This window comes from Eurosta solidaginis, chromosome 5, assembly GCF_040869045.1.
Source record: "Eurosta solidaginis isolate ZX-2024a chromosome 5, ASM4086904v1, whole genome shotgun sequence".
Classification (NCBI taxonomy): Eukaryota; Metazoa; Arthropoda; class Insecta; order Diptera; family Tephritidae; genus Eurosta; species Eurosta solidaginis.
Window position 1 is genome coordinate 265223311 of NC_090323.1, and position 26422 is coordinate 265249732.

The 26422-nt window shown below is 37.3% G+C and overlaps 1 protein-coding gene across 15 annotated transcripts in view; it reads right to left on the minus strand.

Moving 5' to 3' along the window:
• Positions 1-26422, minus strand: part of syd (JNK-interacting protein syd) — a 163760-nt gene that overhangs the window by 36695 nt on the left and 100643 nt on the right. For 8 of the 15 annotated variants that reach the window (XR_010953791.1, XR_010953793.1, XR_010953790.1 and 5 more), the window contains 9 exons: positions 18417-18653; positions 18203-18358; positions 17985-18142; positions 15235-15476; positions 14840-14944; positions 10331-10366; positions 9993-10010; positions 1805-1862; positions 1559-1737 (listed from right to left, as the gene is read on the minus strand). Coding sequence is in view for 11 of the 15 variants with exons in the window: in XM_067790304.1 (XP_067646405.1) it covers positions 1559-1737; positions 1805-1862; positions 9993-10010; positions 10331-10366; positions 14840-14944; positions 15235-15476; positions 17985-18142; positions 18203-18358; positions 18417-18653 (1189 nt within the window). In the remaining 4 variants the exon portion in view is untranslated. The remainder of the gene's footprint in view (positions 1-1558; positions 1738-1804; positions 1863-9992; positions 10011-10330; positions 10367-14839; positions 14945-15234; positions 15477-17984; positions 18143-18202; positions 18359-18416; positions 18654-26422) is intronic. The other 7 variants (XR_010953792.1, XM_067790308.1, XM_067790303.1 and 4 more) reach the window with 5 other exon arrangements.

A 26422-nucleotide genomic window follows, 5' to 3' on the forward strand; every position in this document is an offset into this window, starting at 1 on the left:
CTCGGCTAAAGGCCGCCAACGCAACCAGTGGTCATTTTTCGGGTTTTCGTCAATATCTTTTGAACGAGTAAAATTTTTATTTCTGCCTTCGAATTATTGTTGTCGAGGTCAATATGCGTCTTTTGACACTTATCTCGATATTTTGGGCGCGTATTCGGATATATTCGGACCTCGTGAGGTAATACCAAATGAACGTATTCCGAATATTCTAAATAACCGGCTTATCCGGAACGCTTCCATGAATACTTAAAGGAAGAGCTTTTCGAAATTTCAGAATAAAAAGGGGAATACTCCCTGTATAGCAGGACCGCGCAAAAGCTTAACTCTTCTGTCAAAGTCAAGGTAGGAATATAAATTTCTAAGACAATAAGCCATTTTCTTTTATCTTTGTTTTTGTCAGTCCATTGCGGCTCCTGAGTAGCGTATTAACCCAGGTCGGCTGCCTGTTCAAAATCGTGCTATCTCAAAATATTTTTCAAAGATTTCCCAATTCAGGATTTGTCACAAAACCGCCCTATATTACAGTTAGATTGAAGAACGCTTCATCTCAGAATGCTTTTCATTAACTCCCTCTTATGACAAAATGCATTGAACTTGTGCTCATATAGATGGTTTTTGAAATAGTGCATTTTTGAATAAAATTCTAACGTACGGCATTCTCCAAACAATTTCTGAAAGAATGACCAAACCAACATAACTTTATTAATTCATGAAATATTTAGGAGAAAATGAATTATTTCCCCAAAAACTTTTGGCATTTACAAATTTATTATCACTACTAATATAGTACCAAAGATACTTTTCTACTACAATTTTCACTGAAGGGGATTGAATTATTCCCCGTTTTCCTTACTCCGTAAAAGCAACCCGTCCAGATTTTTCAATTTGGGAGTGTCAAAGATTTGTCATCATTGGAGAACAAACCTCTAGTAATTGAATCATGTTATTTTATGGCCTTTAAAATTCGTTGTCATGGGATTGAAGCCCATGTAAATATGTATGGGGTGTCGAGTGGAAAATTCAATCAATTCGCCGTGCAGATGAATGTCAAGTCAAAGGAAAATTTTCATAGATTTCGATTAACTGACATTTTGTTGTACAAGGCTTTGTATGGAAATTTATCAAGAAGAACACCTGGTACTGAATTCGCCTTGGATAAAAGTCTATAGCAGGGGTCGACTCAAGGCAAATTCAGTACCAGGTGTTGTTATCCCAACAGCTGACTGCTTCTTCTTGATTATTTTCCATACAACGCCTTGTACTACAACATGTCAGTTAATTTTCTTTTGACTTGACATTCTTCCGTACGGCGAATTAGTTGAATTCGCTTTGCCACCACCTGGTATGGATTCGCCTTGGGTCGGCTGCTATTACGCGTCCAGAAATATGGAGGTGGTATTAAACGACGCGTATTGACCTCGACATCTATTAGCAATTTGCATGTGATTATTGTAATGTTGTTGTACACTGCTTTCAGTCTGAGTACTTTGATATAAGAAACTATGTACATATATGTCTACCTATCCATAATCGAAACAATATTTTTTAATGTACTTACTTTGTTGTTTGACTTGTTCCTTTGTCTTTTTCAACTCATCTTCCAACTCGCTCACCTTCTGGCGTAACTTATTACGCGATTGCTGCATTGCATTCAATTCTTCGCGTATAATTTCAATCTCACCAGTCAATTCGTCGACTTTAGCAATTAAGTCGTCCTTAACGATATTTAAAGCATTTCTGTACAAAATTTAAAGAATTTGTTAAAATTTCAGTTTTAGGTCGGGAATACTGTGTTTGCCCTTACTTCGTTGCCAAAAGCTCGTTATTCTCCATGATGAGGTTCTCCACTTCCTTACCCATGCCTAAAAATAATTGTTGAAGAAGTTTATACAATTTTGTTAATTTTTTAAAAATAAATACGTATTTTGTTTTTTGATTACACTGACTGCTCAACACAGCGTGTTATTAAAGCTACTTATTCTATTATGAATAAAATTGATTAATAACTTTGGGAAGTAGACTTCAAAGTGCTGAAAGTTGATGAAAGCAAAAGTAGGAAGAATTGCAAATAACTAATAATTTTTTATTTATAAATTAGAATGAAAAAATACAAATGAATGTGTATGCTTAATGTTAGAATGTGATTTGTAAAATCAAATTGAATGAAATAAATTCATAATTCCAGCAGAGAACGACATCCAACGTGTTTATTCCAACTCTGAACAGCAACTACAAGCAGATGAATTTTCACTGAGAAACATTTCATGGTAGATATACAGTCGGAGTGTTTGCCAAAACACTGCCCGCTTAGAATTGTTTTTCTAATCGAAAAAAGTTTTAAACAAACCCGGTTGGCGACCACGCCCATTTTGAATAAAATCGATATTGAAAAATCGAAAAAATGCCAAAATTCCATATGTATATGTAAATTCCATATACGGTTACTTACAAAAAGTAAGTACACACTTGATTTAAGCGGAAAAAACTCAAATGCAGTGGCTCACAGCATAATTGATAATTTTCATCTAAAATATAGCAAATTCCCTAACAGAAGCGATATTCAAAAAAATGTCAAAGGTTATTCAAAGGTAAGGAGAATTAATCAAAATTTCAAAAATGACCATCAAAATTTTCAAATTTTTTTTTCACAATTTCTAGAAAATTTTTGAGTATGCAGTTTTGTAGCCCAATAAATTTTAGTATAATAATGTGCAAGTTAGAAATAGCGCAAAATTTTTCCTGAATTTTCAGAATTTTTTTCGGCGAGGGTGTTGAGCAATTTCTCACATACATCGCATGGACAAAAACGCATTATTATTAATACGCTAACAAAATTTCCATACAATCAATTGACAGGCTATTTCGCATAGTTAGCGTACGTAAAATCATATAAAAGTTATATGAATCGATTCGAATGGATCAGCCGCAGTGCATAGGAATTTTTGTTAACAAATATTACTCTATTTGTGTATAATTAATAGAAAGTTTTTTGTAAATTCGAAAATCTGTGCAAATATCGAAATTGCCATCTGTAGGACCCCTTTATGTTCACAAACCCTACTGAATTGGAAATCTCAAAAGCTGCATTGTCGCGTTGCTCAAATGTTTCATCTACATATGTACATATTCGTACGTGCCAAACTGTGAGAGAACTACTGACTCACTCTTTTTCAGTTCAAATAAAATATTATTTCCCATTGTTGCCACTTACCTATATTGGTCTGTACCAAAATTCTTAAAAAATTGTTCTAAAATAATTGTTAGCGCACAAAAACCTTTAAAGAGAAGTAATAACTTAACCAGCCCATTTTTTTGGACAAATTTTACTTACACGTAAATGCATAGGTCTTTATTTAACAGATTCTTAGTTTTTTATTTTAGTTGCTTTCAAAAAAAATGAAATCACAAATAATGAAGTTGTTCAAACTCACTAAATTTATTTATTTATAACAATTAATGGCAAATTTGCCCGAAAATGTTTTTGCATTTACAGATTTAATCCTCATTTTAGATAAAGTACGTCTTATACTGAACAAAAAAAAATAAATTTGCTACAAAAATATAACATTAAATTTTTTATATTGTATTTTATGCTGATTTATTTTATTTATTTTATTTTATTATATATTCTTTTATTTCAACTTAGTTTATTATTACTTAAATGCAACTTGAGTGAATCGAAAATTGAAAAGAATACAAATAGGTCGAATTTCGAGTAAATGCAAAAATGCATTTTGTCCATGCGATGTATGTGCGAAACTGCTCAACACCCTCGCTGAAAAAATTCTGAAAATTCAGAAACAATTTTGAGCTATTTCTAACTTGCACATTATTAAACTAAAATTTATTGGGCTACAAAACTGCATACTCAAAAATTTTCTAGAAATGTGAAAAAAAAATTTGAAAATTTTGATGGTAATTCTTGAAATTTTGATTAATTCTCCTTACCTTTGAATAACCTTTGACATTTGTTTAAATGTGGTTTCTGTTAGGGAATTTGCGATATTTTAGATAAAAATTATCAATTAAGCTGCGAGTCACTGCATTTGAGTTTTATTCAGCATAAACCAAGTGTGTACTTACTTTTGTGAGTAACTGTATTGCACCTACAGGCTGGGAACACTCACAAACATCAGTGTCGATATATTGCTGTTTAAATGATTTTATTTTTGTATTCAAAAATCGAAAGTATCTTTAAATCTTTTCTTGTCACACTTATGCTTCTACCATCATAAAAATTTTGTATGCTATCTTTTTTTGATTTCGATATTAAAAATCATTGCGAACATATTGTACCATTGTGGATAAAAGAAGTGTGATATCTTATCCATCAACTGCCTGACAGGATGTTCAAGATGGCTACTTTTTGGCGTTTTGCTAGGGCGGATAGGGCCGGCTATCTTCAGCGGGTGATAAAAAGAGATACAGAATGCTACCACGATTATTATTATTACACTAGCAGACCCGGCAGACGTTGCTCTGCCCTAAATTTGGCCTATCTACATTTTAATAACCTTTTTCCGTCTAACTCTGCCTACCCCTCTACACTTTTTCCTAATCTTTTTATTCACTCCTCCCTACGTCTTTTTCGCTTCATCTCCAACTTCGTCTCATTCTATCTCTTTCTCAGTCTCAGTCTCCTTCTCTCTTTTCTCTTCTCTCAAGTTTTTCTCCTTCTTCTTCATCTCTTATTGCCAGTCCCAGAGGCTGGTATGTATTTTGTTCCAGTCCCACTCCGAGTCTCAGTCCCAGTCCTAGTCCTAATCCCAGTCACAGTCCGTCTCTGGTATACTTCCCGGAAAAAAGCATCGTAAATACTAATATAGGCAAATTTATATACGAAATTTCAGGCAAATGGAATAGGACGTATTTAAATAGGTATGTGGGTATTATTAATTCTTGTCTTTATTTCGGCTTCGCATGCATATTTATCAGTTTTGCCAGGTTGATGCGACTAAATCGAATATCACAATGAACTTTAGAGCTCTCAGCAACAGCTTTTATTTGATATCCATAATACACACACATTCTAGGGATATCCGGGTCCATGTTTTGGCCTATATCTCGAGACCCTAGCCACTCAGAGGTGTAAAACTTACTCTGTATTATAGCTCACATTAACAGCTTCAATTTGATACCCATAATATAAAAACACATTCTAGGTGTATCCGGGTCCATGTTTTGGCCTACATCTCGAGACCGTAGTCACCCAGCGGTGTAAACTTACTCTGCACTAAAGCATACATCAACAGCTTCAATTTGATACCCATAATGTAAAAACACATTCTAGGCGTACCCGGGTCCACCTTTTGGCCTATATCTCGAAACCCTAGTCACCCAGGGGTATGAAAATTATCCTGTATTATAGCACTCATCAACAGCTTTCATTTGATATCCATATTGTATAAACACATTCTAGGGGTACCCGGGTCCACGTTTTGGGCTATATCTCGAGACCCTAGCCTTCCAGTTGTATTTAAATTATCTTGTACTATAGCACTCATGAACAGTTTTCATTTGATATCCATATTGTATAAACACATTCTAGGTGTACCCGGGTCCACGTTTTGGGCTATATATCGAAACCCTAGCCTCCCAGTTGTATGAGAATTATCCTGTACTATAGCACTCATCGACAGCATTCATTTGGTATCCATATTGTATAAACATATTCTAGGGGTACCCAGGTTCACGTTTTGGGCTATATCTCGAGACCCTAGCCTCCCAGTTGTATGAAAATTATCCTGTACTAAATCACTCATCAGCAGGTTTCATTTGTTATCCATATTGTATAAACACATTCTAGGGGTACCCGGGTCCACGTTTTGGCATATATCTCGACCCTAGTCACCCAGGGGTATGAAAATTATCCTGTGTTATAGCACTCATCAACAGCTTTCATTTGATATCCATATCGTATAAACACAGTCTAGGGGAACCCGGGTCCACGTTTTGGCCTATATCTCGAGACCCTAGTCACCCAGGGGTATGAAAGTTATCCTGTACTATAGCATTCATCAACAGCTTTCATTTGTTATCCATATTGTATTAACACATTCTAGGTGTACCCGGGTCCACGTTTTGGCCTATATCTCGAGACCCTAGTCACCCAGGGGTATGAAAATTATCCTGTGTTATAGCACTCATGAACAGCTTTCATTTGATATCCATATCGTATAAACACATTCTAGAGGAACCCGGGTCCACGTTTTGGCCTATATCTCGAGACCTTAGTCACCCAGGGGTATGAAAATTATTCTTTACTATAGCACTCATCAACAGCTTTCATTTGGTATCCATATTGTATAAACATATTCTAGGGGTACCCAGGTCCACGTTTTGGGCTATATCTCGAGACCCTAGCCTCCCAGTTGTATGAAAATTATCCTGTACTAAATCACTCATCAGCAGCTTTCATTTGTTATCCATATTGTATAAACACATTCTAGGGGTACCCGGGTCCACGTTTTGGCCTATATCTCGAGACCCTAGTCACCCAGGGGTATGAAAATTATCCTGTGTTATAGCACTCATCAATAGCTTTCATTTGACATCCATATCGTATAAACACATTCTAGGGGAACCCGGGTCCACGTTTTGATCTCAAGACCCTAGGCACGCAGCAAAAAAAGGTAGACTTTGGCCGATTCTCAGACCTACCCAATATGCTCACAAAATTTCATGAGAATCGGTTAAGCCGTTTCGGTGGAGTTAAGCCTCTAAAACCGTGACAGAAGAATTTTATATATTAGATTATGACACATTTTTAAGCTAAAAGAATAGCTTGCCGTTATAGATGTAATAACACTTGATCTGTATGTTGACTTTACGACGAACAAGTAAGAAAGTCTAAGATTGGGTGGAACCGCATGCTATATAACCAGCCGTGGATTTTCACTAAAACCGGTGCTCTTAGTTGTTTTGTGTTGTAAATTGATTTTAAAGACTGTACAATAATATGTAGTTTGAATTGGCCGGGCAATAAAAACATCATAATAACTGAATTAATGTATGTACTTACATATATTTAAAGTTGAAAAAAAAGTGTATGTTCGGGCGAAACGAAGGGTGTACTCTCATATATGTATATTAGGGTGGATCGATTTGTATGGACGAAAATTAACCGATATCGCGCCATCGATTTTTCGATAGGATTTGGGCTCAGGAAAAAGGGTTCCACTACGCATACCCAAAAAATAATTTTCGAACCTGCGAAATTTCATTTTTTTTTACTTTTTTCGACTTTGATTTTTAAGGTTTTTTCATGGCCTACTAAAAAAATTTTATATGTATACCCTGTCCAACCCAAAAATGTCCGCTAAAAACGTTGGCGATATTTTTTTTTTTTTTTTCAAAAAACTGTTATCCACAACGGTTTTAGCGGACATTTTTAGGTCGGCCAGGGTATACATGAAAATTTTACAATCAAATGAAAATTTTTTAGTAGGTCATGAAAAAAACCTTAAAAATCAAAGTCGAAAAAAAGTCAAAAAAATTAAATTTCGCAGGCTCGAAAATTATTTTTTTGGGTATGCGTAGCGAAACTTTTTTTTTCCTGAACCCAAATTATATCGAAAAATCGATGGCGCGATATCGGTTAATAAATCGACCCAGTCTAATGTATATTAAAGATATGTACATTCAAAGATAAATGTCACGAGTATTAAAGATAGGATGATCCATAAGAAGATGAACCTTTGTGCGTAAATAATTTTTCTTATACAACTGGAAATACATAGTGTTTATACAAAGGTTGTAAAATCTTTGAATCAACCCTAAAATATTACATTTAATTAATAATTTAATCTTAAAGCTAATGTTAAATACCTTTTTCTACTCTTAAAGTGATGTGCTGACTTAACAATTTCAATTATGCTAATACGTCATATAACCCTCACAGAGATATCAACTAGCTAGGTCCTGTAGAAATTTTAATCAAAATACGACATTCATGAAGTTGGTTTTTCCATGGCCCTTGAATCTGGGTCAAAGCCTTACAACGTAAAATTTTTTGAATTTTCCGTAACTCAAATTTATTAAGCCCATGAACTGATTGCATGACGTAAACCATATTTTGAACCTTTGCAGTACTTAATTTTTTATTAACAACTTCATTAAATGCTTTTAATTCGAACATGTCCCACCCGTGAAAAATGCTCCCACCCGTGACATTTTGGATTTTACCAATGAAACCGTTTAAGAGAAGTTTTTTATTTTTATGAAATTTGGTCTCCCAAATGTTAGTTTATCTAAAGGTATTTAAACAAAACAAGCAACTTGTATATATTCGCAGAGATTTTATTATATATAACTTCACAAATGGATTGCGTATTTTTGCATAACTCGCATATATACAAAGATATTGTAACGAATTTTGGGAAATTCCGCTTATTTGAAACCTTCTGCTAACGTTCGAATCGCTGAACTTTCGAATAAATAACTCCAATATTCTGTATTGCAAAATGGTTTTTATTTGACTACTTTGAAATTAGTACAATTATACTTCACAATTATACTGCACTTCGCAACTAATAGCGTGTTTAAATCAAACTGATTAGTTATTACTCAGCTTGCGCTGCTTTTATACTCTCCGTTGCCTCGTACGCATATTTCTCCAAAGGTCTAGACCTTTCACCTTCTAGAACTCTTGTATCTCCTGCTTGGTAATTTAGTTATATGCGTGTGTATGAGCCGAGGGGCGACCCCGCTTAGAAACTTGTTCTACTAATTAAAAAACCTTGTTTCTAAAATTTTTATGTTACTTTGTCCGGGGCTTGAACCTAGTATCTTCGTTGTGGTAGGCGGAGCACGCTACCATCACACCAACTCGGCCGCCTATATAATTTATTTTTGATTAATTACGCTTCATTACTGCTATCAACCAGGTGGGTTTTGGTTTTGGTGGTACCACCTTGGAGATTCTTTTTCAACTCCACCTCAACTCGATATCCAATGTAGGATATCAACTGGAGAAATGTGTTGAATATTCATGTACATTTCTCATAATCTCTCGAAATTAGGATAATAATTAGAAAATATAATGACATTGGAGATCAACTCGAGAACTTATAATTTTACAAAAAAAAAGTTGGATATCAACTCGAGAACTATCTGGTTTAAGATGATGATGTTGGATATTTCCGGAACTAGATATATATTTCGCTGCAGAATATTTGTTTCCATGTTTGTTGGGAAAACAAAATCCAGCTGTTGCCGTATCTACAAATCTAGATAATAAAAACCAATGTTGCCACAAAAAAGCATACCCCAAAGGCGGGCTTAAACTGTGACTGAAAAACTGCTCAGTAGTTTAACTGGAGTTTGAATTTGACTAGAGTTTTGCTAAGCTCGAACTTAGCTTAACCAACTACTGAAAAACCGGGCCTTAATGATCGTGATATTTCTCTTAGAATGTATCTTAAATATGTACATATATCAGAGCATACGGTTGCTATATAATGTTCGGTTTCGCCCGAATTTAGACTTCCTTACTTGTTTTTATGTTGTTTTGGGGTTGCCGTTGATTATTAATATAGCACTAAAGACGCGTGTATTCAAAGTCAACTGTTGACGCAACGTAAACGCCAAAGTGGCGCAAAAGACGAATGTATTCTGGCCGTAGAGTGTCGATTACTGAGAGTTCAAAGAGATAGAGGAATAGTGGATAACGACGAACGTTCCATGCAAAAACGTATTAGCAAATAGTGCATGATTTGCGAAAAGCATTAACTAAGCATAGTAAATATTATATTTTTATTTTCATTGTTGATTCAAAATATGTATATCGCTACCTGATAAACAAACAAATTATTCTCGACAACATTTAATTAAGCATGCATTTTAGAACGAAATTAAAAAGAACATTTTACCAAAAGCACGATTAGTCACAAAAAGCAAAGAAATATTAGAACAAATATAAAGGGCATCCAACCAAAAACTTATCTAACAAATTTTCTACTTTAACGGTAATAAGTCATATGCGAACAACTTACCAAAATAATTATCGTTAGCTATACGAATAAAAATAATCACAAATAATTTTTCGTTAGCCATTTTGAAGCCAATGTATGTATGTATTAAGCGTTTTCAGGAAATTCCGAAACATTTGGATGAAAAGAAACAATTTACGTGGTTTTGCGTGCGTGTAGGCGTTTGATTTGAATTGTTATTAAATTTGCATTTTTCATTCGGCGGTAAGGAAGCATGACAAAAGAGATGATGGATTTAGATATAATTTTTGCTTATGTTATGTTTTTTTTTGTTCAAGTTTAATGTATTTACATTTGATATAAATAAATTCTTATACATATATATGAAACTTGATACCTACCCGAAGAGGCATATTCTCCAGGATGCACCCAGCTTCCTGTGAGCGGCATTTCAAAAATTTAATAATAAATACAACGAGTGCGAGAGAAAGCAGAGTCACGTTGTAATTAAGCCATGTGGCAACATCATACCATACAAATAACGGTAGTTATATGAAAAATTTCAACAAAGCCATATACATAAATATCGTTGTAATTTTTATTTTATTTTTTATTTTTTTCAACATAATGGCAATGCAATTGTGTTCGGTTTGAAGAGCGTGCGAATAAGAGTGTCAGCAATATTTCCAAATTTTGCAATTTTCAAGCAGCACATGGAACATTAAAAACATAAAACATGGGTTTTAAAAATAATGAAAAGCAGTAAACATTTGTTTCGCTAAAGTTAAGTTGAAAAAAAAGTTCGCTTAGCTCAGTAGAAAAAAATAATTTATTTTCATATTTTTTTACTGTCCGTTTGAAGTTTAATGAGGGAAAACAATAACCACAAAATAAACAAAAAAAAAAACACAAAAAATAAAAAGAATTTGAAAACTCTTGTACTTAATTTTCCGGACAAATAGGAACAGCCTTTTTGTCAACCTTCCCTGCATAAATACCCCTTAACAAGTAGCGGAACTCACAGTTGATCGTGAAAAATCAAACCACATACATTAATCTACTCCAGATTAGGAAAATCTTTTAAATAATTCAAGTTGAAAATTAAGCAAAAATAAATTTTGCAAACATTTCTTACTCTTATGCCCGGTTTTTAAGTGCGAGTTTAAACTTCAGTTAAAGTTGACTAGATTTTAACCTTGCCACTTTGTTCGATAACATAAAATGTTGCTGCTCATCTGAGCTTAAGCGGCCAAAGTGGCAAGGTTAAACTCTAGTCAACTTTAACTGTAGTTTAAACTCGCGCTGAAAAATCGGGCCTTATAAAGAGAAACTTTTAGTTTATGTTCTAGTTTTAAGTTATTTTTTTACATTTATCTGCAATATTCAAGATATTTTGACGCGATTCAAATCCATTTTTTTCTGCTGTTCTTCATTCCACTTCATTCGACTGCCTTCATCTACTGCCTCCCACCCGATTCGCTACATATACACATACATATACTAAACAATGGGCGCTTTCAGGTTAATCAGTCGTTGATTGATAGCCTGGACGCAACCTTGAGTATTTTTAATACAATCAGTCCTTGAAGTTTTATGTCAAAATACTGAGCAAAATTTTTTCTCGTTACATTCGCTCAACTTCTAGAGTCGGCAGTTCTTTGACCTTTTAAAGTGTTGTTTATGAATACAATTTTTCTACTTAATATTATAGTGACGTGTGAAAAACAACTTAAGAAGTCCTTTCCCTTAAAATATAAAGAATATTATTTCATTTGGTAGTTGGCTCAACTCGCCGTTCATAAAACAAAATGTCTATCACACAACTGACGGAAACATGACTTATCGTATCAACACAAATTGAGGGTAATAGTCTAGAACAGGGGTCGACTGCTAATATGCGTCCAAAAATATCGAGAGAGGTGCCAAAAGATGCGTATTGACCTCGGCAACAATAATCCGAAGGCGGAAAATAAAAAATCTAACTCGTTCAAAAGATATTAACGAAAAACCGAAAAATGACCCCGGGTCCGAAACCGGAGGTCGCATCCATAGTATTTTTGCACATAACACCTTTTTGGGAGCGTATTAGCAGTGGACCCCTGTTCTAGACTTTTACCAAATTGTGTTCGCTGTGAGAGCCAATCATAATTAATTCCGAGATACATGATCTATCATAATTGATTATTTTCTAGTAAGCTGGGAGAGATTATTGTCTTAATTGCTGCTTGGCTGTCAATGGAAAAATTGACGCGGCTGCAGTTTAAGCTATTTACCTCGCGTGTTTCTACTGCTTTAATTACGGATACTACTTCCGCCTGAAAAACACTACAGTGATCTGATAACTTGTAGGATTTGTTTACCGCAGACCATACTTCTTCTAATACTTTGGAACAATCGGCGGCGGTAATAGTCCCATCGAAGCGCAGGTAAGCAACCAGGTAGTCTGCTCGTCCAAAATTTGATGATGCTACTATGGTCGTATGGTAAACAAAGAAAATAATACTCTTTTTATTTTCAGTTTAAAGGAAGTTTGTTTTTTTTTTTTTTTTGAGTACAGCTTTGTTTTAATTATTTTGTTATTTTTTTAAGGATTTATAGTCACTGACTAAGCGAACGATTTTTAGCAACTTCATATACATGCATATGTGAGAGTTTTGTTTTTAGTTTGTTGTACTTAAGTTATTAGTCATGATTTAAGAGTTGTTATTTTAGTGAAACAGATAATTTTGCAAAGTTAAGAAGTTAAAATTAAAATCACAAAAAGGCAAATTTCCTGCGCAGAATCAAAATTTTTGGGAAGTCATTTAATTTTGAGCAACAAACGTTTCCGTATCACAACTCTATTCCCAATTTCACAATGAATTTGGCAGGAAGATATAGCTCAGCGATAAATATAATAATAATAGCTTGGCGCGATATAGTTTCAAGGGGATTAAAGCCCAGCTTCTCTCATACATATGATGATGTTGATGAAAGCAAAACTCCACTAGTTTCATTTAATTTTCTTAATTTCAAAAATTAACGAAAAAGTTAGGCTAATTTCAAGATTTATGTCAATAAATTTTGTTTAAATGGATTTTTTTATGTTTGCTTCGTTAAACAGCTCGAATTAAAAAACAAGTAAGGAAGGCTAAGTTCGGGTGTAACCGAACATTACATACTCAGCTGAAATCTTTTGGGACAAAATAATCACCACGTAGGAAAATAAACCTAGGGTAACCTTGGAATGTGCTTATATGACATGGGTATCAAATGGAAGGTATTAAAGAGTATTTTAGAAGGGAGTTGGCCATAATTCTATAGGTGGACGCCTTTTCGAGATATCGCCATAAAGGTGGACCAGGGGTGACTCTAGAATGTGTTTGTACGATATGGATATCAAATTAAAGGTATTAATGAGGGTTTTAAAAGGGAATGCCCTTATTTGTATATGGGAAGGCGTTTTCGAGATATCGACCAAAATGTGGACCAGGGTGACCCAGAACATCATCTGTCGGTACCGCTAATTTATTTATATATGTAGTACCAGGAACAGTATTCCTGTCATGATTCCAAGGGCTTTGGATTTCACCCTGCAGAACTTTTTTTCTTCTACTTAATATGGTCGGTGTCACATCCATTTTACAAAGTTTTTTCCAAAGTTATATTTTGCGTCAAAACACCAATCCAATCACCATGTTCAATCCCTTTTTTCGTATTTGGTATAGAATTATGGCATTTTTTTCATTTTTCGAAATTTTCTATATCGAAAAAGTGGGCGTGTTCATAGTCGATTCGGATCGGATTTCGCCCATTTTTAATACCAAGATAAAGTGAGTTCAGATAAGTACGTCAACTAAGTTTAGTAAAGATATATCGATTTTTGCTCAAGTTGTTGTGTTGACGGCCGAGCGGAAGGACAGACGGCCGACTGTGTATAAAAACTGGGCGTAGCTTCAACCCATTTCGCCCAGTTACCGGCATTGAAGCTATGCCCTTACCAAATTTCACAAGGATTGGTAAATTTTTGTTCGACTTATGGCATTACAAGTATTCCAGACAAATTAAATGAAAAGAGCGAAGCCACGCCCATTTTGAAATTTTCTTTTATTTTTGTATTTTGTTGCACCATATCATTACTGGAGTTGAATGTTGACATAATTTACTTATATACTGTAAAGATATTCAATTTTTTCTTAAAATTTGACTTCTAAAAAATTTTTTTTTTTTAAAGTTGGCGTGTTCGTCATCAGATTTTGCAACGTTGCTGCCAAAATTCCTCATGATATCTTCAACGACTGCCAAATTACAACTTTCAAAACATTTAAAGTACCTTCTTTTAAAAGTGGGCGGTGCCACGCCCATTGTCCAAAATTTTACTTATTTTCTATTCTGCGTCATAAGGTCAACCCACCTACCAAGTTTCATCGTTCTTTGGTAATGAATTATCGTACATTTCGGTTTTTCGAAATTTTCGATATCGAAAAAGTGGTCGTGGTTATAGTCCGATTTCGTTCATTTTAAATAGCGATCTGAGATGAGTGCCCAGGAACGTACATACATACCAAATTTTATTAAGATACCTCAAAATTTACTCAAATTATCGTGTTTACGGATGGATGGACGGACAGACGAACGGGCATGGCTAATTGGATTTTTTTTTCGCCCAGATCATTTTGATATTTAGAAGTCCACATCTATCTGGATTAGTTTATGCCGTTAGGGCTTACCGGTATGCGAACAAAAAAAATTAATATACTCTGTGAGCTCTGTTCAGCTGAGTATAAAAAAAAAGGTACAGCTTATATACAGATAACAATTAGCATTGAGACGATTCTGTCATTACATGTGAATAGAGCTGAGAACATACAAATGCAAGCAAAGGAGATGAATTTGAGTGTTTCAAAAAGACAAAAAGTTAGCCCACATACCTGTAACAACTTCATGCTCTTCGCTCTCTTCATTGTCTTGAAATGATAACTCTTGGTAGAGGGTATTAGCAGAGCGTTGCTCCTTTTTAGTTGTTGAACGACCAACTGCGCGCATAAAATCAAATCATTCAATCAATTATGCAAGTTTACATAGGTGTATAAGTAAGTGTGTGTGTGTTGGAAAAAGTTAATTTAGATTTTTTAATAATATTTTAATTTTTGTTAACACAAATGCGGGATATACATATGAGTAAAAAAAATTGGTCGTTTTTGTTCTTGTTGAGGATGTACATAATTAAAAAAATAATAAAATTAAAAAAAAAACTTAACTGTGTATTTAATGTTCGAAAAAATGACTGCCACAAATTGTTCTTAATCAAATGTATTTCGCTTACCATTGGCTGGTGCATTTGGCACTACCGGGCTCGTATCACTTTGTGGTGAGGTTGCTTGATTCTGTTGTTGGAGCGTATCGGTCTCAGCCGCACGTTCCACTGTTTGCAAACTATCCAATTCATTTTGCAACGAAGGCGGTCCCGAATCATCCGAATTACTACCGACACTACAGATTGTTTCTGTATCTAACATAACGGAATTTTCGAGCGAAGCAAATCCATAAGACACAGGGCCAGATGATCTATAATTGAAGTTTAAAGAAAAAGAAGTAATTGTGAGCGGACTTTGAATATCGACTGCTAGGCTAAGATTCGGAAAGCCATATATATGCTCATCTAGGAGTAGAATGAGATAAAGATATGTACATATTAGGGAATATGTTGGGTAACAAGTTTCCTATCTAAAACACGAGATATGTAGTTGGCTTTATCACATATAAAGCTCAGATTGCCCTATGAAGACTCAATATATTAAAACCTGAACTGAAATTACCCCTTACCCCCCTTTCTTTTAAGGACCAATGTTTATATGTGATATCGCCAACTATAGTAGTATCGATTTCGGGTATTAAAAATTTTAATTTTGTGACTCTCCAGTCAATTTAACTTTGACTCTTATGCGACAAACTTTCAACCGTCTCCAATTGCGGAGTGGTGAGACTGGAAACAATCTTTTTTTCTAATTTATGAGAATTACCCTAGTAAATTTGCGATTGTACGTCCCCTGCCAGCATTTTCTATCCCGCAAGTCACTTGATCGATACGACAAAAAATGGTGTTGTTGTTGCGTTAAGGACACTGCCCGAAGGTTTTGTGGAGTTTTATCGACGTTGATGGTCCTTTGCCGCATATACATCCGCTACGGTCACAAGCGCCATTAAGGTACTAGCCCGACCATCTCGGGAACGATTTAGCATGACCACATGGAACCTTCTAGAACATCCCGTCCTCCCCTACAACCATGAGGAACTTGTGGTCGCCAGAGCTTTGGCTGCTAAAGAAACAGGATTCACCACGGGTACGTGAAGTTGACAATTGGGTTGGAGAAAGTGCGCTGACTACCCCTTGCAAGGGTTGCGCTACAGAACCCCCTGAATCAGTTAGTTATTTTAGTCGCCTCTTACGACAGGCATATCTGCCGCGGGTATATTCTTAGCCCCTTAACCTCCCGGGGGGTACATCACCGATGTTCCGATTTCGATTCCGATCAGATTTCAGCTCTTGTTTTGATTTTGGGTTCGGTACCGTTTCGGTTGTGCCAGTTCCCTTTCTTTCCTTTCCTCTCTCATCCTTTTTCATTTCTTTCCTTTGCCTTTAATCTCCTTTCCTATCGTTTCGGTTTGTTTTATTCCGTTACGTTTCGTTTCCTTTGTCTTTCCTTTACACGGTAAAAATTGTGTAAACAATTAAGCAGCAATCAACTTTTTTTGACTCTATTTAATCGATTAAATCGATTGTTGGAGAATCGATTTTTTAGAATGGAGCTCTAAAACTGATTCAACTCAAAATGTTGAATTTTTTAGATTTTATGACACAGCAACATTACCAACTGACAAGATTATACTAACATTAATTTATTACTCAGAAAAATCAAAATGGGGAAATGTATGCCTTTTAATCTCATTTTAATAATAAAACTTTTAGAAAAAATAAAACTTTGTTTGGGTTTTCCAAACAAAAATAAATTATGAATTACATCTGTTTACAATAAAACGTACGATATTCCTTCTACTACCTACTACATATCTTCATCTCATTAAAAAAATAAATGAAAGGCGCGATAACCTCCGAAGAGATTTAAGGCCGAGCTTCTCTTCCAATTTGCGTCGTGCTCCTTTTTTTATTTTTTTCCTACAAATTGACGGGTAGGACCTACTTGTTTTATGCCGATTCCGACCGGCATCTGCAAGGCAGATAAGTTTTCACTGAGGGCTTTTCATGGCAGAAATACACTCGAAGTGCTTGCCAAACACTGCCGAGGGTCGACCCCGCTTAGAAAAGTTTTCTTCTAATTGAAAAAACTTGTTTCTAAAATTTTGATGTTGTTTTGCCCGGGACGTGAATCCAGGATCTTCGGCGTGGTAGGCGGAACACGCTACCATCACACCATGGCATTACATATTACATATCTCGCACATGAGTTCAAGTTCAAAAAAAAAAAAAAAAACAAGAAACAAGGGAGGACGGGACTATCTTAGGCAGAGGGAAGACTTTACACCTTTCATGACCGGAGGTGAACAATAATGTGATGAAATTTTAAAAATTCATAAAATCTGATCAATGAGTTGTATGGGATAGATATATATTACATATACGACCAATCTTGACGATGTTTAATAAAATGAGGAAGAACGCCAACCGAAAAATCGGTTGTGTGGGAGAAATATGTAATAGTGTTCCGATCTGGTCGGTTACGACAAATTATTAATGGACCCAAATATACCTGCTCACCGAATTTCATCAAGATATCTCGACGGAACTAGTTTGCGTTCAAACAGGCAGACGGACAGACAGACAAACGGACATAGCTAAATCAACTCAGCTTGTCATCCTGATCATTTCGGTACACTTTTTGGTGGGTCTATATCTTATCCTTTAAGGACTTACAATTTTCGAGATTCGGACGATAATTTTCGAGAAAGGTATACAAAATGTATAATGAAATAGGTGATCCGAGTTTTGCTAAAACGTATAAAGCGAAGTTGTGGAAAAGGTTTTCAATTCCTAACAGCAAAAATGTGAATTATTACCGAGCAATTGGATTTAACCTGGCTCTATTCACTTCCAAGCGCTCCGATGCGGAACTCATTTGCGAATGAGTGGAGCCCATGAGCATTTTGGTGCGTTCCATGTAGTCAACATGATTTTTGAATAACTCTGTGTAACGTTCATGTAGCTTATTATACTCCTACGGAGAGAAAATTCATTATTGTGAGAATATTAAGAAAACTGAAAGATAACAACGTACCTTTTTCAATTCAGTTTCACGCTCCTCCAATCTACTGGCATGCTCTAAACTGTTCTTATGTTTCAATTCAAGCATACGAACTATACTTTCTAGCGACTCTAGCCGGCTTGCGAGCTCTTTATTCTCTTGTTCAGCCACATCTTCTGCTTCTAACAACTACAAATTTTAAGGTAAACATGATTAAATTTTTACGAAGAACCAATTATTTTCTTACCTTTTGTTCGGATTGTTTACGCGCACTTTTCTCTCGTTCATATTGTGTAACCAATTGTTCGTTGTCTTCACGCAGTAGCTCCAATTCAACATCTTGCTCTTGATTAATGCGATACGATGCATCCAGGCATTCTAAAACATTTACCAGCAGCGGCATAAGATTCTTAACGACATCTTCATCGTAACGGTTAATCATGCGTTCAAATTCCTGATAAATACTGCCAGCTAATTGTTGAACCTAAAATAGAAAGTATGAGTAAATAAGTTTTATTATTGAGTAAATTTGTGTTTACTAATATTGTTATATTGCATTCTTCTTACATTTTATATAATACTAGCAGACCTGGCAGAAGTTGTTCTGCCCTAAATTTGGCCTATCTGCATTTTTTAATAAGCTTTTTCCGTCTAACTCTGCCCTCCCCCACCCCTCTTCACTTTTTCCTGATCCTTTTATTCATTCCTCCTTCCGTCTTTTTCGCTTCATCTATCTCCATATTCGTCTCATTCTATTTCTTTCTCAGTATCCTTCTACTTCTCTCTTTTCTCTTCTCTCACCTTCTCATTCTTCTTCATCCCTTATTGCCTGTCCCAGAGGGTGGTATGTATTTTGTTCCAGTCCCAGTCCCACTCCGAGTCTCAGTCCCGGTCTTAGTTCTAATCCCAGTCCCAGTCCGTCTCTGGTAACTTCCCGAAAAAAAGGATCATAAATACTAATATAGGCAAATTTATATACCAAATTTTCAAATTCTGAATTTTTTCTAAAAAAAAATCATAACTCAAGAATGGCTAAACCGATTTGGGATTTCAAAATCAACTAACCATCATCTCTCCTTCCTGTATCTTTCCTAAAAATTGCATGGCAATCTTTCTATCCGTTCTCGAGTTATGTAGTGACAATCAAGATGTACACTTCTTTTTATACTCAGTTGAGCAGAGCTCACAGAGTATATTAAGTTTGATTGGATAACGGTTGGTTGTACATATATAAAGGAATCGAGATAGATATAGACTTCCATATATCAAAATAATCAGGATCCAAAAAAAATTTGATTGAGCCATGTCCGTCCGTCCGTCCGTTAACACGATAACTTGAGTAAATTTTGAGGTATCTTGATGAAATTTGGTATGTAGGTTCCTGAGCACTCATCTCAGATCGCTACTTAAAATGAACGATATCGGACTATAACCACGCCCACTTTTTCAATATCGAAAATTTCGAAAAACCGAAAAAATGCGATAATTCATTGCCAAAGGCGGTTAAAGCGATGAAACTTGGTAGATGGGTTGACGTTATGACGCAGAATAGAAAATTAGTAAGATTTTAGACAATGGGCGTGGCACCGCCCACTTTTACAAGAAGGTAATTTAAAAGTTTTGCAAGCTGTAATTTGGCAGTCGTTGAAGATATCATGATGAAATTTGGCAGGAACGTTACTACTATTACTATATATGTGCTAAATAAAAATTAGCAAAATTGGATGAAGAACACGCCCACTTTTTAAAAAAAAAATTTTTTAAATTCAAATTTTAACAAAAAATTTAATATCTTTACTGTATATAAGTAAATTAAGTCAAAATTCAACTCCAGTAATGATATGATGCAACAAAATACAAAAATAAAAGAAAATTTCAAAATGGGCGTGGCTCCGCCCATTTTCATTTAGTGTGTCTAGAATACTTTTAATGCCATAAGTCGAACAAAAATTTACCAATCCTTTTGAAATTTGGTAGGAGCATAGATTCTATGACGTTAACTGTTCTCTGTGAAAATGGGCGAAATCGGTGGAAGCCACGCCCAGTTTTTATACACAGTCCACCGTCTGTCCTTCCGCTCGGCCGTTAACACAATAACTTGAGCAAAAACCGATATATCTTTACTAAACTTAGCCCACGTACTTATCTGAACTCACTTTATCTTGGTATAAAAAATGGCCGAAATCCGACCATAACCACGCCCACTTTATCGATATCGAAAATTACGAAAAATTAAAAAAATGCCATAATTCTATACCAAATACGAAAAAAGGGATGAAACATGGTAACTGGATTGGTTTATTGACGCAAAATATAACTTTGGAAAAAACTTTGTAAAATGGGTGTGACACCTACCATATTAAGTAGAAGAAAATGAAAAAGTTCTACAAGGCGAAATCAACAGCCCTTGGAATCTTGGCAGGAATACTGTTAGTGTTATTGAATATATAAATAAATTAGCAGTACCCGACAGATGATTTTCTGGATCACCTGATCCACATTTGGTCGATATCGCGAGAACGCCTTCACATATACATCTAAGGGCCACTCGCTTTTAAAACCCTCATTAATACCTTTAATTTGATATCCATATCGTACAAACACATTCTAGAGTCAACCCTGGCCCACCCTAATGGCGATATATCGAAAAGGCGTGCACCTATAGACCTAATGCCCACTCCCTCTTAAAATGCTCAGTAACACCTTTCGTTTGATACCCATATCGTAAAAACATTCTAGAGTCACCCCTGGCCCACCCTAATGGCGATATCTCGAAAAGGCGTCCACCTATAGACCTAATGTCCACTCCCTCTTAAAATGCTCAGTAACACCTTTCCTTTGATACCCATATCGTACAAACATTCTAGAGTCACCCCTGGCCCACCCTAATGGCGATATCTCGAAAAGGCGTCCACCTATAGACCTAATGCCCACTCCCTCTTAAAATGCTCAGTAACACCTATCGTTTGATACCCATATCGTACAAACATTCTAGAGTCACCCCTGGCCCACCCTAATGGCGATATCTCGAAAAGGCGTCCACCTATAGACCTAATGCCCACTCCCTCTTAAAATGCTCAGTAACACCTTTCGTTTGATACCCATATCGTACAAACATTCTAGAGTCACCCTTGGTCAACCTTTATGGCGATATCTCGAAAAGACGTCCACCTATAGAACTGAGGATTACTCCCTTTTAAAATACTCATTACCACCTTTCATTTGATACCCACATCGTACAAACACATTCTAGAGTAACCCTGGCCCACCCTAATGGCGATATCTCGAAAAGGCGCCCACCTATAGACCTAATGCCCACTTTCTCTTAAAATGCTCAGTAACACCTTTCGTTTGATACCCATATCGTACAAACATTCTAGAGTCACCCCTGGCCCACCCTAATGGCGATATCTCGAAAAGGCGTCCACCTATAGACCTAGTGCCCACTCCCTCTTAAAATGCTCAGTAACACCTTTCGTTTGATACCCATATCGTACAAACATTCTATAGTCACCCTTGGTCCACCTTTATGGCGATATCTCGAAAAGGCGTCCACCTATAGAACTAAGGATTACTCCCTTTTAAAATACTCATTACCACCTTTCATTTGATACCAATATCGTACAAACACATTCCAGAGTCACCCCTGGCCCAACCTAATGGCGATATCTCGAAAAGGCGTCCACCTATGGACCTAATGCCCACTCCCTCTTAAAATGCTCAGTAACACCTTTCGTTTGATACCCATATCGTACAAACACATTCTAGAGTCACCCCTGGCCCACCCTAATGGCGACATTTCGAAAAGGCGTCCACCTATAGACCTAATGCCCACTCCCTCTTAAAACGCTCAGTAACACCTTTCATTTGATTCCCATATCGTACAACTAGAGACACCCCTGGTCCACCTTTATGGCGATATCTCGAAACGGCGTCCACCTAGGGAACTAAGGATCACTCCTTTTCAAAATACTCATTAACAGCTTTCATTTGATACCCATATCGTACAAACACATTCTAGAGTCAGCCCTGGTCCACCTTTATGGCGATATCCCTAAATGGCGTCCATCCATAGAACTATGGCCTACTCTCTCTTAAAATACTCTTTAATACCTTCCATTTGATACACATGTCATACAACCACATTCCAGGGTTACCCTAGGTTCATTTTCCTGCATGGTGATTTTCCTTATTTTGTCTCCATAGCTCTCAACTGAGTATGTAATGTTCGGTTACACCCGAACTTAGCCTTCCTTACTTGTTATATATATAGATAGATAACAGTTATGTAGTTAAATTAAGGCTGTAACTAATATAAACAATATCGAGATATATCTGGACATTGGACTAAAGTATTTTTTTAAGAGATCGTGCCATAAAAAACGAAGAAAAAAAGTAGGTTTTCCGTTATTCGAAGATGTTTTCCTTAAGTTAAAATGTGAGCGTGATTCGCTTTATTTTCTTATTCTTACCTTTTTCTATTTTTCAAGTTTATATAACAAATATTATGTAGCGTCGAAGTCAGATAATCGAAAAACTCAAAAGCCATCAGGTGACCATCACGTAGATCGAAACAGCAATCAACTCAAACAAGTAAAGGTGTCTAAGTTCGGGTGTAACCGAACATTATATACTCAGCGTGAGCTTCAATTGTACATTTCATTTCAGATAAATTACTTTTCTACATAACACGTGGCACCACCCGTTTAAAAAAATGTCTCCCCATTTCCTCTTACAATAAAACTTGATAAGTGAAATATCATTGATTCAAAACTATTTTAAGTTATAGCTTATTATTCCAGTCTACGAACCTTTTAAACTTGTTTTATATCTAAGTTGCCGTGGTCTTTAACCGATCCCGTCCATTTTTACTAGAAGTACTTCCTGCTATAGGGAAAATTTGTGTACCAAATTTTATTACGATCTGTTAATTTTTCTTCGAGTTATGGCTCCCGAAACATGCTTAGTCATAAAAGGGGCGGCGCCACGCCCATTTTTTAAAATTTGAAGTTTTTGTTGTTGTTGTTGTAGCAATGTTTCGCCCCACCTAATAGCTGCGACCGATCACAAATTGTCATCAATATCCTCTAACGGGAGTCCAAGGAAACTTGCCGTTTCAACACGGGTGGACCATAATGAAAGGGGTGTTAGAGGCGTTGGTTCCACATTACAATTAAAGAGATGGTTGGTGTCATGTGGGGACACGTTGCAAGCGGGGCATACATTTTATATGTGGGGGTTGATTCTGGAAATGTAAGAGTTTAACCTGTTACAGTATCCAGAACGAAGTTGAGCCAGAGTGACTCGCGTTTCCCTGGGGAGTATGCGTTCCTCTTCCGCAAGTTTTGGGTACTGTTCCCTGAGTACTGGGTTCACCGAGCAATTCCCGGCATAAAGGTCCGACGCCTGTTTGTGGAATTCACCAAGGACCTGCTTGTGTTTTTTTTTGCTTCATACGGCTGAGTTCTCAGGTGCCGTATTTCCTCAAAATGCTTACGGAGATGACTCCTTAAGTCCCTAGGCGGTGTTGGCTCATCAATCAGATGTCTGTTGGGATGCCCAGGTTTCTGGGCATTCAACAGGAACTGTTTGGTTAGTATCTCATTTCTCTCCCTGATGGGGAGTATGCTCGCCTAATTATGTAGATGGTGTTCTGGGGACATAAGAAGACAGCCCGTGGCGGTTCTGAGCGCAGTATTTTGGCAGGCCTATAGCTTCTTCCAGTGGGTAGTTTTTAGGCTTGGCGACCGTATAGGGGACGCGTAGCACGCAAACGGCTGGCCAATTGCTTTGTATGTGGTAATGAGCGTTTCTTTGTCTTTTCCCCAAGTACTGCCAGCAAGGGATTTGAGGATTTTATTACGGCTCTGGATTTTCGGAACAATTGCGGCTGCGTGCTCACCAACATGTATATCCTGATCAAACGTCACACCCAAGATTTTGGGATGTAGGACAGTCGGTAGCGTAGTGCCATCGACGTGGATGTTCAAAATGGTTGACATTTGGGACGTCCAGGTTGTAAATAGGGTCGCGGATGATTTAGTCGACGATAATGCTAGGTTTCGCGAGGCGAAAAAACTGGAGAGATCGGGAAGGTAGCCGTTTATTTTGTTGCAAAGCTCATCGATCTTTGGGCCCGGGCCTGTGGCCATTATTGTGCAGTCAGCGGCGTAAGAAACGATAGTAACTCCTTCCGGTGGTGAAGGTGGTTTTGATATGTAAAAATTAAACAAAAGTGGGGATAGGACACCACCCTTTGGCACCCCTTATTTAATTCTTCTTGGCTTTGATGTTTCGTTTCTGAATTGCACCCATGCCTGCCGACCACCCAGATAATTTGCGGTCCACCTTTTAAGACATGGGGGAAGGGTAGACCCTTTCAAGTCTTGCAGTAACATGCCATGGTTGACCGTATCAAAAGCTTTTGATAGGTCTAGCGCTTCGAGTACTGTTCTATGGTGGGGCTTCTGATTTAAACCACAATTTATCTGGGTGCTAATGGCATTTAGCGCGGTGGTGGTGCTATGGAGTTCTCCAAAGCCATGCTGATGACAGGCTAGCTGCAAATTTGCTTTGAAGTAGGGGAGCAAAATGGCTTCAAGCGTATTGGCTACTGGCGATAGGAGAGATATCGGGCGATATGACTCACCTATGTTAGCTGGTTTCCCAGGCTTTAGCAGCGGGACCACCTTGGCCATTTTCCATTTTTCGGGTATGACAAAGGTGGAAAGAGACAGGTTGAAGACATATGCTAAATATTTGAAACCCTCTTTCCCTGGGCTTTTAAGCATCGGCATGGCTATGCCGTCTGGGCCCACTGCTTTGGATGGTTTAGCATGAACGATGGCATCCTCAACCTCTTTGGCGGTGATGGTAATTGGTGACGCGCTGAACTTATGTTTACGTGCGTGTCTATTTTTGTCGACCGTAGAATGCATTATATATTGTCGGCAGAAAGCGCACGCGCATTTTTTCGCATCCGACAGCACTTTGTCGCCAAAGGCGATGGAAACTTTGTCATTGTGCCTAGACGGATTCGATAGGGGACTTTACAGTGGACCAAAGTTTACCTACACCGGCAGAGAGGTTACAACCGTTTAGGTGATCCTCCCATTTCGCCCGCTTGTGTTCATCCACAAGCAATCTGATGCGTTGGTTTATATCCCTTATTTTGGGGTCGCCGGGATCGAGCTGTCTTATAAGGTCACGTTCTCTCGCCAAACTTGCGGCCTCTGCCGGGAAGTGGGCCGAATTTCGGGAATTCTACCGGCGGGAATGAAACGAGCCGAGGCGGATTCAATGATCTTGCGGAAAGCACGCTCCCCTTGGCTTGCATCAGTTGGGATAGGGAGGGCAGCAAAGCGGTTGTCTGTAAATGATTTGTATTCGTCCCACTTTCCTTTTTTAAAGTAAATGAAAGTGCGTTTTTCTGCGACGATGAAGTGGTGGTCGAATGCCAATGTTACCATCGGCTGCCAGTTGACACAGTTTACGAGTTCTGCGCTCACGATTGAAATATCCGGCGAACTGTGACAGCTTCCTACCATACGTGTGGGGGCGTCTCCGTTTATTGTGCAGAACGTCGTTTCTTCTATTTGATCCGCTAACATCTCACCCCTACTGTCCACCCGCAAGTTTGAATGCCATAGATCGTGATGGGCATTGAAATCGCCTAAGATAATGCGATTTTTTCCAGTGAGTACGCCGCTGATATCAGGGCGGTATCCACTGGGGCAACAGGTGCCAGGAGGGATGTAGATGTTATTGATTTCTAGGTTTGCATCGCCCGACCGGACAGATAATCCTTGACGTTCTAAGACACTGTCCCTGCGGTCGATGTCGGGATCAAATATATGATATTGCACAGTGTGGTGTATGATAAACGCGAGGCCGCCTCCATTTCCGCTTTCGCGATCTTTTCTGTGGACATTATACCCAGAACAGGTCTGCAATGCAGATCTTGCTGAGTTTAGTCTCTTGAATCGCAGAAATGCGTATTTTATGCCGCTTCATGAAGTCGGCTATCTCCATGATCTTCCCAGTTAATCCATTACAGTTTAACTGCAGAATTCTGAAGTGCATAGGGGGAGACGTCGTCACACTGGGAGTAAGTGACGGGTGACTACGCCTGGGTTGTGGAAGGCCAGAACGCGATTGCTGTTGAGGCCCTGGGACTAGACGTCCTTGGGTAGGCACTGGGGTACCCGGTGTATTTGGGTATGCGGCCTGGCAACATGGCGCAACGAAACCCGT